The sequence below is a fragment of the Mauremys reevesii genome, linkage group 20 (assembly GCF_016161935.1).
Source record: "Mauremys reevesii isolate NIE-2019 linkage group 20, ASM1616193v1, whole genome shotgun sequence".
NCBI classification, from domain to species: domain Eukaryota; kingdom Metazoa; phylum Chordata; order Testudines; family Geoemydidae; genus Mauremys; species Mauremys reevesii.
The window spans coordinates 21,852,195-21,870,319 of NC_052642.1; the positions used below are offsets into that span (position 1 = coordinate 21,852,195).

The 18,125-nt window shown below is 46.1% G+C and overlaps 1 protein-coding gene across 7 annotated transcripts in view; it reads right to left on the reverse strand.

Moving 5' to 3' along the window:
* Positions 1 to 395: 395 nt before the first annotated feature.
* The window catches only part of SPECC1 (sperm antigen with calponin homology and coiled-coil domains 1), a 155,724-nt gene continuing 137,994 nt past the window's right edge, over positions 396 to 18,125 (reverse strand). For 6 of the 7 annotated variants that reach the window (XM_039507551.1, XM_039507553.1, XM_039507550.1 and 3 more), the window contains 4 exons: positions 8,580 to 8,696; positions 4,160 to 4,219; positions 2,827 to 2,978; positions 396 to 694 (listed from right to left, as the gene is read on the reverse strand). In XM_039507551.1, the coding sequence (XP_039363485.1) occupies positions 679 to 694; positions 2,827 to 2,978; positions 4,160 to 4,219; positions 8,580 to 8,696 (345 nt within the window). In that variant the 3' untranslated portion in view covers positions 396 to 678. The remainder of the gene's footprint in view (positions 695 to 2,826; positions 2,979 to 4,159; positions 4,220 to 8,579; positions 8,697 to 18,125) is intronic. The other variant, XM_039507555.1, reaches the window with a different exon arrangement.

Genomic DNA, 18,125 nt, shown 5'->3' on the forward strand with positions numbered 1-18,125 from the left:
CCAGAGTGTGAGGCGCTACACACATGCGCGCGCGTGTGTGTATCTGTCTTGGTACGTATATATAAAACATATGGGGAAAGGAAGGGAGAGAGGGACTCACTTGGGATGTGTGTCCATCTGAGTTAGGCATCTATTTGTAACTATGTTAGAGGAGCACTGTTGTCAGCTGGTTCACTGACAATACTCTGCCAGCATCCCTTGAGTGCCAGCATTACTTCAGGCACTGATTTACAAAGTACATGTTGCATTCACTTGGTTCTGTGGCAAATCTCCAGCTGGCAGAGTCTGGTTTGAAAGGCAGTCATTATCAAGCACAAGGGCATCATCTTCAGAAATATCCCACAATGGCAGAAAACTCCTTGTAGTTTCCATGTTGAAATAAACTTACAGCTGTATTTGGTTTGTAAAGGTGGACAATGGATTTTTATTTGGTTGCAGTCCAAGGTTACTGAGATGCGATCAGAATCGTGGAAGAGCTTTCCTTGCAACCTAGGAGCCTCGGCTGGCTCATGGAATAGAAAAGAGGCTATTTTTAAAGTGATCAAGTGCTTCTGTGGCATTCTTCAGTCTGTTCCCCACTTCTGCCCACCTTCTGCTCTGGGGCTCAGGTCTCAAAGTACTTGTAAATCTGGGCCACGTACTGCATCACGCTCTGCCAGTCTGGCCGGTCTGTGTACATCATCTCACTGAGTTCCTGCACAGGACACAGAGAGGGTTAGCAAGGGGGCAAGAGTTTAAGGGTAACACTGGGGTTGGGGTTCTGAAACGTGCATTTTCCTCTTCAGTGAGGGTCTGTTGTGTGGGCCACACTCCATTGCAGAGATACATGCAGAACAAGAAAACCTTGTGGTGGCACTGATCTCCAAGGAACAACATGGGCTGACTGGAAAAGAGAGCTATTGCAGCAAACTAAATGTGTGTCTCAGCTTGTGAGGCATGGAGTCCCCTGCATAAAGAAATTACAAGCTGCTAATGCAAAGTACAAGCAGCTGAATATAAAATACAATGTCCAGCCACTAGCATTCAGGGTAAGAGGAAGACTAAAGATCCCTAAGACGACTCTTGTAATGAAGGATAATTTACACAGTGCTCCCTCACCTCACCAAAGTGCCTGGGATGTTTTAGAGCAGACAACGGTACTATAATGAACCTGACAGAATGAGTATTCCTCTTAATGTACAAGCAAGTTAGGCAACGACAGAGTCTCACTGATCTGGCTCAAGGGATCATGGCCAGTGACAGCTGGAGAGCTAAGCACCCACTCCTACAAGTTACGTATATACCTCCGAGTATTTTCAGATTTAACAGTGACCACGTATTTTGTCTTCACTAGGTTACTTCTTATCTCCCTAGGCCAAGTTCAGAGTAAAGCCTATTGTAATAAAAGTCTCTTGTGCATTGTTAGGGTAAGAAAACAGAAAGAATCCCTGAATTGGATCTTCACCTCTCAAAGCTAATTTGCCATAATCATACTTGCAGGTTTCAGAACTGACGTCTGTAGCCTGATTTGTAATCATCTCTTTTGGTGCGAGATGCCCGGGAGAGTAGCAAGTCCTCGCACCCATTTGAAAAAACAGCATTGTGAGGAGCTACCTGAGTGAAACAGTCCTTTTGCCAGGAGAGCTTATTTTGTTCAGGGGACTAGTATAAGCTATACCAGCCGAAGAGCTCTTGCCAGCATAGCTGTGTCTCCACTAGGTGGGCTCAGTAAGATAGCCAGACCGGCAAACCCCTTTCTAGTGTGAACAAGGCCTTAGTCGGTGTGTGAAATATTACTCATTCTCAGCTCTGTTGTGCCAGAGCAGTCCCAGTGGCTTCAAGACAGTTGCACCCATATAACTGAAACAAGTACTTGGGCCTCTCTTTAATTAAGCCTCCTCAATTAATGTCCGTCCAGTGCTCTGAAAATATAAAGCACTAGATAAAGGCTAAGTAGTATTAATATCGTCTTAGCTTCACTGCCTTGGGATTTAAGGTTTCTGTGAATTTCTGGAGAAAGTGGCTTTCTGATCTCCAACCTTCTTAGCTGCCCAGAGCAGATGCCAAAATCTTCACATTAGATCTTAATGGAATATGATGGGCCTTGTCTTAGCCACAATAGAGAGTGCAGGCTACTGCCAGAAATAACAGGCCGTCTATTGGATAAATGTTTATATGTTGGCAAAGGTTTATGGGCGCAAACACCAGCCAAGCCTAATTAATAGAGCTGGTTGGAAAAATTCTGACAAAAGAGTTTTTTGCTGAAATTTACCAATCTGTCATAATTGAAATGTTTCAATTTGGACCTAGTTCCTCCAGAACCCATGCAGTTTCCTGTGAGCTCACCCACCTAGCTCCTTGGCAGCCCAGATTTCCAGTGTCCATGGCCCCAGGGGAGAACACCATGCATGTAGATGGCCCCAGTGCTGGGAACCCCAGGGCTCTAGGCACCCGGCCAGGCAGACTGCCTTGCATTTGGGGACCACAGGGCTTCCAGTCTTATGGCCCCAGGGCGGCCAGCCAGGTGGAATGCCCTAGAATCACGGGACCCGAGGGCTTTCACTTTCAAAGAGAATTTCAAAATTTGTGGGTTTCGTTTCTAATCAGAATGAAACCAGAATTCAAAATCTGAAAAATCGGCAAACCCTTACTTGCCTAAATAAAGAATATTAAAAAGGGGCTCGTCTCAGGCAGCTCTGTTTGAATTTGGTTCCTTGGCGATAGGGTGGGGTGTGGTTAGGAAATCCTTTGATACAAAATTTACACCTCGGAGGAGAGCGCTCAGTACCCTGCCAGCTTGTGCGTTTCACACTGACACATAGCAGAGCCATTCTGAGGACCACACACCTGGGCACACCGGACACTTGAAACGAGACAATTGTGTAATGTGGTTTTCGCCCTTTCAGCTGCGAGAACTTGGTATTCAGGCAACATCTTAGGGGCCTTTCCAGTACCGTGGGGAATGGGGAAGGGTGAATGGCAACGGAAAGGGATGCAGTCTGAAAAGGAAAATAAGTCAAAGGCGCTGTAACTTGCTGAAATAAACGAGTTACAGCTCATGTCCAGATGCCACAAGGGGCTCTAGTGCATCTTCATTACAAATGAAGGACCCAGTCCTGCATATGCACATATGGGGATATTCTATTTCTGCCTGTGGTCCTAGTGAAATCAGTAGCACTGTGTATGCAGCATTAGGTCCCACCTCACTAGCAGACAACATGGCTGTCTACAGGGACTTCAATAGACCAAAATGACACTGAGGAAATTTTCCTCCCCTGGGTTGGACTTGAGGGAGAGTTGTCACCTTTAAAAAAGATATGTATGCAACCTACCTGCTTGCTTCCTCTCTCTCTCACAGCAGAGAACTAATAAGCTAAAGCCCTTTTTGTATGGGCTGCAGTAGGGAAATTTTGCAAAAATATCCCACTCTTTTACTGGGTCAGCTCCCCCAGTGCTCTCAGCACTGGGATTCTTAGGGTAGACAAGTCTAATGCTAAGGCTCTCATTCAGTTCCAGAATTAATTTAATTAGAGTCTTAAACTGCATAACAGTCAATCAAGGTTATGCATTGGCCTAGTGTATTTGTGAGGCTGATATATTAAACGCACTAAGTAGTGCCAAGGCACAAACTGATTAGACAGCCAGATGCATCTGATATCCCATAAGGATCTTTTCAATCTGCACTGAAGGATTAATTCTCTATGTATGGTTATTATACTTCAAGTGTCTGCTCCTATGTGCAGACACATGTTTCCAGTTCCTTATTTAGCTCACGAACCCCCTAAAGGTTTAACCTCTGCATATTTATCTCCTTGTTCCACATTTGCTGTCATGCTCTTGGCTCTACCCAAGGCATTTTAGCGTTTTCCTTCTGGTTGTTAAACCAGTAATGCAGCCGGTTGAAACATGGATTGGCAGACAGACATGGGGCTTTCCCACACATAGCGGGGGGTCACAGCAGGAATGGCTGACTGTAATTAACTTCATATCAGCAGTTATGCCTGCTGGGAAGTGCTCCTCACGGTAAGAGCTTTCAGACTAGTGGCCTGGACATTTGGCTGCACTTTTCCTTTATCACTATGTTAATGTTTTTAATGAGACTAAATGGGCTGCATTGTAATGGAGGATTTAACTCTATGCATTCAAACCCCCTTCCCCTCCCCAGCACCCAGGTACTCACCAGACTGGGTTTGATGCCCACACTTTCGGCAGCTTGAAAAGCCAAAAGCAAATTTCTTTTCTGTGAAAATAAGGCAGGAGACACCACCATTAAGCTTAGCACCAAAGCAAGCTCGCTATTCCTGAATCTTGCCATGGGGCTGTGGTGTTGAATTGGTCCAAATGAGAAGATGTATTTGAAAAATGAACAAGTATCAGACTTAAGATCTTCAAACAGACAAGATGTGTCAAGGCTCAAGATGAGAAGAGCCATTCATACTAAGCAACGAGTCTCCAAAACTTAAGGAATCTACAGTCCAACAAACTCATCTGCAGCAAGGTATGTTTTCTCAAAGTTTGTGCGGATTGTTAGAGTGGTGTTTCTGTAACGAGCTGACATGACCTGAAAAATCAGAGAGAATTTTCTGTTTTGAGGGAATTCTGCTTATAACTGATCTTTTCGCCCTTTCTTTGTAATTAAGAATGTCCTCATGCCAACAGTCTCTCTGTCTCCGAAGAGTTCATCTACTGTTGTTGAAGCAACAATCCACTGTTTGTAACAACCAGGGCCGGCTCCAGGCACCAGCGAACAAGCAGGTGCTTGGGGTGGCCAATAGGAAGGGGCGGCACGTCCTGGTGTTCGGCGGCGGGTCCCTCAGTCCCTCTCGGACCGAAGGACCTGCCGCCGAACTGCTGCCGAGGAATGAAGTGGTCTGGTTAAGCTGCTGCCAAAGTGCCACCGATTGTTGCTTTTTTTTTCTTTTTCTTTTTTCCCCCCTCCTTTGCCGCTTGGGGTGGCAAAAAAGCCTGAGCCGGCCCTGGTAACAATGGAACTTGTTCTTGTGAAATTGATGATGGTGCCTCAAGGAGAAGATTGTGATTTCAGATGGATAAATGTGCTGTAGCAATAAAGGCTGAGAAGTGAGGGTCAGCACCAGCTAACAAACAAGGCAATGGTGGCTCAGTTTAAGGCATCAGTGGCTAGATAGTGCAATTCCACTGGGACTGTGTGGTGGTGGGCAATTTATAGAGAACTTTTGAATTGGGAATAATAACCTTGTTGTTTGCCTGGGTGAGAAATATCTCAAAGCACCAGGAGTGTTGCTGAACACAGGGTCAGAGAGAGAAAGATCAAGAGAGGGAAAATTCATCTTCATGAAAATAGTTCTTATTTATCTCTGTAGAAAAGGCAGGTGGGAGGACAACATTATTAGAAATGGGCCTAAAAAACCCAAGGTACAATACAATCTTGGGGGAAATTCAGATCTAGTTCCCAAATTCTCAGCTGAGCCCTATCCTTATTATCTATCAAACCAAACATCCCAAATGTCAGAAAGCCTATAATCTAGAGCTGGACTTTGTGGCTTAGGTCCATCTTTAAATTTCACTGTGATTAATAATTATTACATGGATTTCTAAAGTGTCCATCCCTGTAGTGTCTGGGCTTTCAGATCACAATGCTATTTTACTGCAGTACATACCATGTTTCAGACACTGTTCAAACAGATTACACGTGATTTGCTTGAAGAGACCACAGGAAAGCTTTTGCTCCTGGGGCCGTCCCCGCAGCATCTGACTAATCCTTTCCTAAGGCAGGTGTCTTGGCCCTTGTTCTCTCACTCTCTCTGTTTTTGCTTGATGGAAAGTTCAAACCCAAGCAGGAAAGTGAAAGACTTTGGGTAGATTCTGATAAGACAGAGTCATTCCCTGTGGTTTCGTTGTCATCTACAGCCTGGAAAGTGTGTGTGTGTGTGTGTGTGCAGGGGGGAGGATAGGAAGGCAGGGGGAACCTGTGGTCTCTAATCCTCTGTCTGATCAAATAAAACCTCTCCTTTCCTGAGATGAGCTAATGTTGGCTGACTCCCCAGCTGAGCAAGGTGCTTGTGGTTTTTACCACCTCTCTCTACAACATGCTCAGCTGTAATTTTCCCGTCTGAGAAGATGACAAACTGTTAGCAGGCCCCGCAGCACCTCCCACCTCCCACAGGAGGTGCTGCTGTTGTTGCACTAACTTATTCTTCCCCTCCTCCCATGTACAGTTTGCAGCTAACCATCATCGGCCTAAGTGGAAATCTTGAACCCAGGTTTCCCACATGGCAGCATGTGGTACTACCTCAGTCTGTAGCTTTATCTGCTAGGGGACACTCTGATAAAAGCTATTCTCCAGTTGAACTGTACTAGGTGCTTGGACCATGTCTTGGTTAATGTACTTTTTGCTCCTATTACACCAGTCACCATAAAGAAAATCCTTAGCACCTTCTGCTACCCCCTGCCTACTCGTTACAGTTAATGGGCGTGCTCTCTGTGGCCAATGGAACAATGCAGCTGAAAGATGTATAATGAAAGCACATCTGGGACCTGCCCACACTACGGCCTAGGAGACTTATAGCTTGGTTTCTCTGACAAAGTGAGAATCTTACACATCCACAGCACATAGCCAAGTCCTAGATATATAACAATGCTCTTGGGATTTGCCACAGAACACCCTTTGCAGCTTGTATCTGCTTCAGTCCTTTCAAAGGAGTAATGGACCCTCTCCAGTTTCTGTCAGATTTGCTAAAGGCCAATTCCCTGTTAATTTGGCTTTGCTCCTACACTTTTGTGCCTGGGGGAATTCCTTCTTTCATAATGAAAGGCGCCTGAGCAGTCTTCCTCCAGGAGTCTCTTGTACTCCTCCCACACAGGTAATAAAGCTCATCTGCTATCTAGCCATTTCAGTGTTTTTCCACCTCATGACATGCTCTCCCAGCAAAGGGTTTTCTCAAATAAGGGCTGTCCAAAGGGCAGGTAAAGCCTTTGAAAAACAAAGAGCTGGTATCACTTGGTTAGCTCTTTTCAAAGCTCTCTGGGCTAAATCCTGACACCAGGCACACTGGGGCTTTGTCTTCACTGGCAGGAAAAAGTTTGTTTTTAAACAGGTGTTAGCTAATTTGTTAAAACCCTAGTGCAGACAATGGAATTGGTATGCACGGTACGCCTAGGCTTTCCCTTCCTGTTGTGTCAGTAATATATTTACAGCTGAAAGGTCTGAGACAGAGGGAAAGAGAAAGTGGGATGTGATGCAGGAATGTGTTGAAATTAGTGTTGCCAACTTTCTGATTGCAGAAAACCTGACACCCTTGCCCCGGCCCCTTCCCCAAGGCCCTGCGCCCACTCATTCTATCCCCCCCTCCCTCTGTCACACGCTCTCCCCCATGCTCGCTCACTCACTCATTTTCATCAGGCTGGGCCAGGGGTATGGGAGAGGGTGAGGGCTCCGGCTGGGGATGCAGGAGGAGGCTCTAGGTTGGGGCATGAGAGGGGGTTTGGGCTCCAGGTGGCACTTACCTCATGTGGCTCCCAGAAGTGGCTGGCATGTCTCTCTGTCTCCTAGGTGGAGGCATGCCCAGGGGCCTCTGCCCGCTGCCCCCATCAGCAGGTGCCGCCCCCACAGCCCCCATTGGCTGCTGTTTCCAGCCAATGGGAGCTGTGGAGCCAGTGCTGGAGGCAGTATCTGTGTATGGGGACAACACACGGAACCCCCCTGGCCGCCCTTTCGCCTAGGAGCTGGAAGGACACGCCGACTGTTTCCGGGAGCCGCACAGAGCCGGCCTCTGCGGCCAACTGGACTTTTAGTGGCCCCGTCAGCTGTGCTGATCAGAGCCACCAGGGTCACCTTTCAACCGGGCATGCTGGTTGAAAACCGGATGCCTAGCAATCCTAGTTGAAATGCTTTCTCTTTTTGACATGCTGTTTTCCCAGCAGCTTCACTGAGTGATCTCTTCGCTGCACTGAGTCAGTATGGTAATGCTCACACCCTGTGTCATTGGAGGGGAGGAGGCACAGGGGTAGAGCAGAAAAACAGATCACAAACTGGAAAGCAATGTCCAAAATTCCCAGCTTCACAATAAGCACTCTCTTTCCAACAGATTATTTCATTTTAAGGCTGAAACTCCATAGAAATCCTGGAGGACCAAAATATGCAGCTCAATTACCAAAACACTTTGTCCTCTGAGGCACCTGGGTTCTTTACCAGTAACCAGAAGGGAGCCGCCTCCCTAGAGTCACACTCTTAGGACAGTAGGAGCAATGGAAGGTGTTTGTAGGAGCCTTTCAAGGGCGCGCTTTTCTTCTTCATGAGAGCATGCAACACCCACTGGATTTAGCCACCCGGCCGCCTGACCTTAGGCAGGATTTAACCTGTTGGCGCACCCTCTCCTTGCCACTACTCTTCCCCTCCTCCTGTTTTTTTCTTTTTCTTTTTTTAGGGTTTTAATTAATTTATTTGCTCTCGCTTTTGTTTTTGTTCTCCCCACCTATTCATTGTATCTGTCTGAACGCTATGACTTTTATGCCAGGTCTGCAGTACATCACCACAGCGGAAGGCCTTCCCCGGGAATCCTCCTGCTGCCGATTGAGAATCAACGCGAAGCATGCTCAAGAGCAGAGCTAGCAAGACTTACTTTATCCTGGCCATTGAGCTCCTGGTATGGAATGTGTGCAGGCAGGTAGGTGTGGAGAAGCGCGCAGAAGGCCAGCCCATCGCTCCAGCTGCTGCTGAAGTTGGTAATGTCTATGTTCTGTGGGAGGAAACAACAAAACCATTACTGAGTGGTGCTAACGTCAGGCAATGGCCCGAGTGAACAGCCCTTGTAGCCAGTGAAGCAGGGCAGAGCCAGCAACAACATAGATACAGAACATGAGGGATAACAGGTGGCTAGAAAGACTTTCTCTGAACTCTGAAGGTACTAAATTCTGTCCAGCTGAGTGCTGCATGAAGCTCCAGGTAAGTGGCTAAGGCCTTCTTGTAGCCATCCTTATGTGCAGCTGGGGGAGACTACAGGCTTCCTGGGTCAAGATGGAGCGCTGATGCTGGAGCCCAGAAGGCTACTAGGGGCTGCGCTGCGGAATTCTCTGGGCTGCATCTGGCCTGCAGGCTGCACCTCGCCTAAATTTCTTGAACTGTCCCTTCGTGGGGCACTGCCAGTCTCCGTTCACTACAGAAACATTGCGTTACTTTTTCATTTTTCTGCTCTGTTCTATATCAGCACTGAGCAGATGAGGAATCCAGGTGGCTGGTTACCAACACCTGGGCGGAGCTTTGTTAAGAGTTAAGCTGGTCCCACATCTGACCCCAAACCAGGGAAATACCTGCTGCTTTCCAGAAGGTGAGAAATGCTTTGTGCAGCATGAACCTTGGCTGGGGTTTTGATCCCTGCCCTGTCAGGAGGAAGGAATTGTTTCAGGCCTGTCTGTATAATGGGCTGGCTCGGCTGCATCCCGTGCACCCCCTCACGGCCTAGGACCAGTCTCCTCTTGGACTGTTCAAAGAAACCTCACTTCAGGCTTTTTCTTGGTCAAAAAATATTGCTCCTTGGAGACTGAGTTTATTAATAGAAAAGAAACAAAACTGTTACTAAAACTGAGCTCCCCAAAACAAAATTCATTCCTAAAGCCACACAAGCCAAGGTTTCTCTTCCTCCTTCAAGGCCTTGCTGCCTGGGGCCTCTGCAGTCCCTCGCCTGCCTGGTCGGGGTCTCTACCTACCTCCCTGGAGAGTTTTCCTCACTTTCAGCGTAGTCTGCCACAGTTTCCTGAGCTTTCCCCCTTCAGTGAAGCCTCCTGCTACTCTCTGCAGGGCAGTCACCCCAGTGAGCGTGGCTCAGTCTATCCAGGGTTGGCTAGCTCCAGCCCACAAGGGGTGAGACACCCTGTTATAGTGACCTTGTTGCAACAGCTCAGACACAATTTCTCCGACACGTAAAATCAAAAGTCACCAATATTGAAAAACACTATTTTGTAATCAATTACAAGTTGCCTTGCAATAGGGATGCCTAGTGGGGAGATGGAGTTGATGAACAGTGAGTTGGGACAGCTAGTGCATTTGACCACCACACCTTCCCAGCCTACTTCCCAGCCCCGTGCTTTAGTGAGGATGTGTGATAACTGCTAAAAGGCAGCTCAGTGTGGTAGCATAAAGGGTCATCAATGGATGAAATACCAAGCTAGTTCTTAAGCCCTAAATAAATAACATACTTGTTCATTTAGCACAAGGGTGCACAAACTTGGCAACAAGAAAGGCTACATTGGCAACGCTCCATGAGCTGGGCAGATGTAGCTAATTTACATACAAACAAGCATTCATGTAAATGTGCATCTTCATATTCCGCACCTCCAGCTCAGGGTCACGGAGTACTTTACAAAGGTGAATAAAACATTACCTTCTATGAACAGATGGGGAAACCGAGGCAGAGTTTAAGTGATTTATCCAAGGTCACACAGAGACAACAGCAGTTAGGAATACAGCGTAGGTCTCCTGACTCTCCCTCTCCTGAGCTAACCTAGTTCTTACAGCAAGAGACCAGTCTCCCTAGAACACTAGTCACCAAAATAAAAACAACCTTCCCGCTAACGCAAAGCTACACCAAGAGCAATAAAAGATCCTGGTGAAACGTAGAAAACTGACACAGACCTTTAGGCCTCAACTTGTTTAATAAACTAGTAGTTTCCATCTAGTCTGACGTCCTGTATAACACAGCCCATAGAACTTCCCTACGATCGTTCCTAGAGCAGATAGTTTAGAAAAACATCGATTCCAGATCCAAACCCTGAATTCCTACTCTTGGTATTATTGGTGGCTCCTGGCATTTTAATAACCACATCGGCTATGCCTTCTCTGAGTAGGTCTAGAGGACATGCTGGTTGAGAAGTGTGTGCACTGGCACTCCTACCATTTCTAGTGCCAGTGAAGCTGCGCTGATCGTAGCAATAGTGGGAAAAAGAGGAAAAAAAATCTAATACAGACACAGCTTTATTCACTGAGGCAGGGCTTTGCAGCTGTGCTCCGGCTCCAGCTCCAGCTCCAGGCAAAAACCTGCAGCTCCACTGCTCCGGAGCTGCTTCGCACTCCAGGCTCTGCTCCAAAGCCCTGCATTGAGGTGTGCCTGCCTTCCCCCTTTTCCCAGAAGGTGTGACAAGATGCTGTTCACCCCTGATACTGTAACCTAACGGAAGGTGGCACAACACAGGGAGATTGAGCCCTACTGGGGAAAACTGGAGGCTTTTAAATTGTGTGTTGGCTGGGCTCAAGGTCCAAGCAGCCTGTGGTTGATGGGTACAGATTATAGGGATTATGGAAACAGACAGGAACCCTTTAAAAGAGACAAACCAAATCAGAGCTCTAAAACACAAAGGCCTTAGCAGACACAGAGTACGCTGGGCTGGAGAAGGGCCAGGGAAAAAAGATTCTCTGAAGGGCCTTTTTCTCAGGCATAATTGCAGTTGAAAGCGTTTGTGGTTTAGCGCTGAACATGAGAGCAGGGTGACCCTACTAAACCTCTTGGTGCCACTGCTGTAGCCACAGTGGCCTGCTAAAGAATGCTCATCTCTAAGCTTGGCTTCTTGAATTCTAAAATGACAACAACAAAAAACACAGTGGCTGGCTGTTGAAATTGTAATGATGCTGAAAAGAAAGTAACAGCTCTGGATGTTCATTGCAGGGTATGAGATGCTTCCAGAATACTAAAGCAGTGTCTCTCTGGATCACCCTGTCTCACATTGCAGCAGGTGTACAGTTCTCATAGGCCATTCCAATCAAACAACCCTTGCACTGAAGCTCTGCAGAACCTTGACACACAGACTCTATGACCCCTAATATTCTTTATTTAACTGGTTTTCAGCCACCTCCCAGCCACACACAAGAGATGGATCCCAATACTCCTATCATGCTGAAGATGACACACACACAGTCAGACCCACTGACGCAGACACCAAGTCTTTTAGTATAAACTCTCCACTTATGGTGCCCCACTTATTATCCCACCTGGAATCTGTGCCAGCCTGTCCAATTGCTGGATGGCTGACTGTGATTAATACATTTAACAAAATAAGACTTCAATTGCACTTTAAAAATACCTATACTTTTATTAATAAGATGGCTTCTGATTGGCTGAAGCAAATCTATATCAGCTCTGTAATCCAACCAGAATGCAGGTCTCCAGTAGCACAAGGAGTAGCTATCACTGCACCACAGCCAGCAGCCACATGATATAAGAAGTAATGGACATCAGTCAATTGAGATAACAGAAATAAAGACCTAGCAGTTGAACACTGTACAAGATCAATGTCTTGGCTTTGAAAATAAATGTCTTGGCTTTGCTTGAGCATTAAAGTAGCAGCAGGAGACCATTATCCTGTAACAATGTTCTATTCCCAGACTCCAAACCTTAATGAAGAGTGAGTTAATTGTGTTAAGGAGTTGGGTGAGATTGGATTGCCCTGCTTTCCTGCATCTTTCAGAGAAACCAGTTGCATGTTATCCACCAATTTACAGTTACCTGAGAGAGAGATTTACTGCTCCAGTCACTGAAAGCTGCTTGCTTTCAGACTGTCTCAGACATGGAGGCCACTTGCACCACCAAGTTCACTGTCACTGATTTATAAGGTTCTTGTTTTCTAGCAGTGTTTAGTGACAGAGGGTGGAGACAATGCTTTTCTTATCCCAACGGTCCGGAAAGTGGACACAGACAAGCTCTGCAATTCTCAAGTCATGCTTTAATACTCCTCTGCATACAGCAACTTGGGCCTCAGTAGATTGCAAGATTACAGTCGTTCAAGGGAAATGGTGGAAAGCCTATTGCTTGAGAAATTTCAAACTAGATTGGACAACATAGTAGTAAACGTACTGTAGGAAACGCTCCTATATTGGCCGGGTGATAGACAAAATGACCTGGCATATATATATTTTCCACCTCTAACTTCTACAATGCTATGAGGACAATGCCTGGACACCTTCCTTTAGGGTGCTGCTGTCCCCTTTGCACATTGAAGATCATTGGAAACTAAATCCATTAGTGCAGGGTGTGTCACCTACCAGCAGAATTTCTAGCACGGACTAAAAACTAATCCAAGACAGATCCGCAACAAACTTTCTTCTGGAGACCAGTTTGTATGAAACGAAAAGAGACTGTCTGAAATATTCCATTCCTGTATCTGGTTCAGGTTTTGCTAACAGAAATACCAACTGAGAAGCCACTAGGAGATGGATCTCTGCCCTCTGATCCAGCAGCTGGGCCTCCTCCCTGGAGAACTGGAAACCCCAAACCCAGCAACTTCCACCTTTATGTCCAAAATCTCACTTGCAGCCATGCAGGATTGGGATATGGACCTGGAGCGTGGGATAATGCTTTGGACAGAAATGAGTGGAATGGTGGGATTTTGCTTTTCTGGAAGGGTTTTGAATGTGAAATCAGAAGAGACCTCGGGGGGAGAAATATGCAGAGATCTGACCTGTCCAATTTTTTTGATGTTCCAAGCTATAAAAACAGCTGTGCAACAGATGGGGAGGGCAGATGAGGGGAGGCTGGTCAGCTGGGAGCCTCTGGAAAAGCAGACATTCCCACGTCACCTACCAAAGCGGAGAGTGTACTCCCAGATACTCCCCCCCACCACACACACATGCAGAGAAAATCTGGCATGTTACCCCCATATGCTCCAGACTCTGCTTCTGACAGACGTTCAGGATCAGGGAGGAGACAACAGTGGGAAAGACAAATTTTTATCTCAAATATCAACCTTAACCTTTGCTGGTGAAGGCTGGAGTGACATCGGGGAGCTCAGAAGACATCAGGGAGTCCGGGGGAAGACAGAGACTCCCCCACCCCTATGTGGATTACTGTTCTAACTAAGCAGTGGGGAAAAGGAGAATCCCAGTTGCAATAAGCTTCTGATGCATCTTTTCAGGTGAGAGGAAACCCTCTGAAACCAGCCTAAGGATCACAGCCAGCACACAGGACAGAGGCTGCCTGAATGAGACTTGCCATTCAGAAGCTAATTCAAACTGCTTCTGCTGATCTGCTCAGACAAGCTTATTGCTCAAGTTGCACTAAGTGCTGGAGTGAAAAGTCCAACACTGCGGAATTATGCCATTGCAAAGCTCTGGGATTTCAAGATGAAGTTCCTGCACAGAGCCCCATGAAGGGAGGTCAGACTAAAGGTAAGTGACACCTCCTAGATCTCAGAGCTCGATCTCAAGCCTAGGATTGGAAGCTGCAAACAGTAGGTTCAATATTAGGAAAAAACCTTCTAACAATAAGGGAAGCAAAGCTCTGGAACAGGCTTCCAAGGGAGGCTGTGGAATCCCTGTCATTGGAAGATTTGAAGAATAGGTTGAATAAACACCTGTCAGGGATGGGCTGGTTTTACTTGATCCTGTCTCAGAGTACGGGGGTGGACTTGACCTCTCAAGGTCCCTTCCTGACCTACATCTCTCTGATTCTATGCACACTGAACTTTTTCAGAATACCTTACACCTTCAAAGCACTAGACACATTAATTCCCTCATTTGGGATGAATTCTTACTCTGACCTTTTATGGCCCAGCTTGATGGGAATGTATAGACCAAAGCAGACTGTCTTCACGCCAGTAAGGCTCCAGCTCTTTTTGCTCTCCTGTTCCAATGCTGCAGGATTCTCATCCCCAGTTTCAGTGTATTATTCTCTCCCACAAAAGACATACAAGATAAAACTGCTCATTCCCACAATGATCCACCAGCCTGGGGTCAGATTGATCCATTCTACCAGGGTCTGCAGATTCAGAAATTTGTTAAGGCTCCTTGCTCTTGCTAGCTGACGATATGTGGAAGAGGGAAGCCCCTAGGCCTATATAAAATCAAAATCCCTCATCTCTCCAACAAAATCCTCTAAGTGGCCAGAACCTAGTATGCCATTTACAAACAACCCTTGGATCCACATCTTACACATAATCAAGAGCTTGATGGCTGGGCTCTGCTGCTCACATACACCACCAGAGGGAAGCTAGTGGAAAGTGGTTCTGACATCATCAGTGGTCCAGGGGAACTGGTCAGAAAAGAAACACCAGCCTGAACTTTTGTCCCAACTTCAAATCTAACTCTTTGTGAAGGTTCAGATCAAAGGTTCAGTTAAAAGCAAAACAAAACAGAAACCCCCTCTAACCACCAAACCTTGTAAGAGAGAATGGCTTGTGTTTTCTCTGAACAAATCCCCCCCGCCATTTCAGACACAGAGAAGACTCTGCTCCATGATTTCATCTGATGTTTCCTGTTAAACACTGTTTGTTCTGACATTAGGGAATGGTGGTAAAATACAAGCCAACTGCGTGTCTGCCTCTGGGTGTGCACACATTTGCAGTTTCCAAGGTTCTTCAGTGCACTTCCAAGCTGCAGCTCCCCAGTAGGCAACCCCAACAAGTTCTTTCAGAATAGAGGCACTCTACATTCGTTCCTCCATGTGGAATCATTAGTTCCGGTGCAGCCAGCCAGAAGTAAAAAATGTAGGGATTGGCCACCTTGGAAGATATTCAATTCTATTGATTACTTTGGCAGTAAAAATCAGTTCCACCCTCCTGCTACGCCTCTCCCTGCTATTCCACTACAGACAGACCATGAGTGTGGGGGAGAGTTCTTCCTTTACATGGAGATGAATGTAGAATGGCTTCACTTTGTGATCAAACTCCAGATGTTCAAGTTAATTACAGAAACTGTGTCAGCTTGAGTCACACCACACCTACCTGGCCTACTGGAGGGTGCATTAATGAATTAACAGCCCCTACTTAGGGAAACTCATCCAGAAGTTAAATACAACACATTTCACTCACAAAGAACATTGCCTCTCTACGGCATACAGGAAGCACCTGCAGCATGTCATGGGAGTGGAAAATGGATCAGAGGTATGACTAGATTGCAAATAGGCACATGTATGCTGATCAGCTGTGATGCATCAATCAAGCTGCATGATGCTTAATCCCGTTCTCATCTGAGATCACAGTGGCATAAATCTCCAAGTCCTTCCATAGTGGCATGGTCATGTAAATTGTGAAGGAAAGGGTCAGAGCTCCAGAGAACTGAGAAACCTGATGACGTTAGTTAATTCAGATGTAATTTACCATGAACACCTAGCCTCCCATGTTACAATAACCAACTCTACTGCCCTCTCTCAAATTCTGGCTCCTGCCATTGTAAAAGGTGATGCATCTTGTTTCCCAAGAAAATCCTGTCCCTTTTCCCCTTCACTCAGACACAGGAAACGCCCTTTCATAGACCATGGGGACATAAGAATGGCCATATCGGGTCAGACCAATGGTCCATTTAGCCAGTATCCTGTCTGCTGTCAGTTACCAGTGCCAGATGCTTCAAAGGGAATGAACAGAGCAGTGCAATCAAATGATCCATTTGCTATCATCCAGTCCCAACTTCTAGCAGTCAGAGACTTAGGGTCACCCAGAGCATGGGGTTGCATCCCTGACCATCTTGGCTAACAGCCATTGCTGGACCTATCCTCCATGAACTTATCGAATCCCTTTTTTAACCCAGTTATACTTTTGCCTTCACAGCATCCCCTGGCAATGAGTTCCACAGGCTGACTGTGCACTGTGTGAAATACCTTCCTTCCGTTTGTTTGAAACCTGCTGCCTATTCATTGGGTGACCCCTGGTTCTCGTGGTATGGGAAGGGGTAAATAACACTTCCCTATTCACTTCCTCCACACCATTCATGACTTTATAGGCCTCTATCATATCCCCACGTAGTCATCTCTTTCCCAAGCTGAATAGCCCCTGTCTTTTAAATCTTTCCTCATATGGAAGGTGTTCCATACCCTTAACCATTTTTGTTGCCTTCTCTGTACCTTTTCTATTTCTAATATCTTTTTTGAGATGGGATGACAGGAACTGCATACAGTATTCAAGAGGTGGGTGCGAACCATGGAGTTATGTAGTGTCATTATGATCGTTACTGTCTTATTATCTATCCCCTTCCTAATGCTTCCTAACATTGTTCGCTTTTTTGACTGCCTCTGCACGCTGAGCGGGTGTTTTCAGAGAACTATCCACAACTCCAAGATCTATTTCTTGAGTGGTAGCAGCTAATTTAGACCCCATCTTTTTGTATGTATAGCTGGGATTATGTTTTCTAATATGCAGTACTTTGTATTTATCAACTCTGAATTCCATCTGCCATTTATTTTGTTGCCCAGTTACAAACAGATCTCACAAAACTGGGTAACTCTTTGCAATCTGCTTTGGACTTAATTATCTAATATACCTGTAGCAGCATCCTGACTGGTGCTGCAGTACCTAGTCTGATGGAGCAGATACTAACAAGCCTCCAGCTTTAAACTCAGAAGAGCCTGTGGCTCTTAGCTACTCGTTCACCTCTGAACAGCTGGGTTACAAGTTTGGTGGTCTGGATTAGTTCTTAGTGGGATTTTTTCAGCAACACAAAACCCCACACAGTTTTGAACAATGGAAAGTCTCTTCTCACGAGAGGCGCTAGTATGGAATAATATAGGATGATGTAGGTCATGACGGAGGAGGCATTGCCGGAGCCCTATGGGGAGCTCCAGGTGGGAAGGGCAAAGTGAGAGGAAGCTCCAGGTCACACCTGAGGTGCAGTGACGGTTACAGGGAGGAATTTTGCCAGTTCATGGCCACAATGTGCCTGGCTCTCACTTGTATCCGAATGTCTCTCTCTATTCTGTAACCTTTACTAATGGTAAAAGTGACCAAAAAACCAAGCAACATGGAAAAGAAAAGAAGCCTCAGGTGACATTATTTACAGAACAATTTTTAAAAATCTATAATCTACTATAGGTATGGTGGGCCAAAGCCGAAGGGGTGCTAAGCATCTGCAACTCCTTGAGCTTAGCCCCTTCTTCTGCTGTGGCTCTTTGTGTGCAGACAAAGTGCTATTAAGACTGTGATAGCAGCACACAAGGAAATCTTAAATTCTTGTTTTCATTGCCCCATCTGATGTCAGTGCATCTCTGACTCCAGGTCTTCAGTGCAAAGCAACAGGAAAAAATCGGGTGCTTCTGATGGCAGCCTGCAGACATTAGAATAGTGACCCAAACAGTTTTGTCAAAGCAGATGACAGGCTGTGCTTACAGCAATGGGTCTTTGGAGTCATAATTCCTTCTAAAACATGGGATCATAAATTACAGACACATACATGCAACTGGACTGTGACTGAGAGG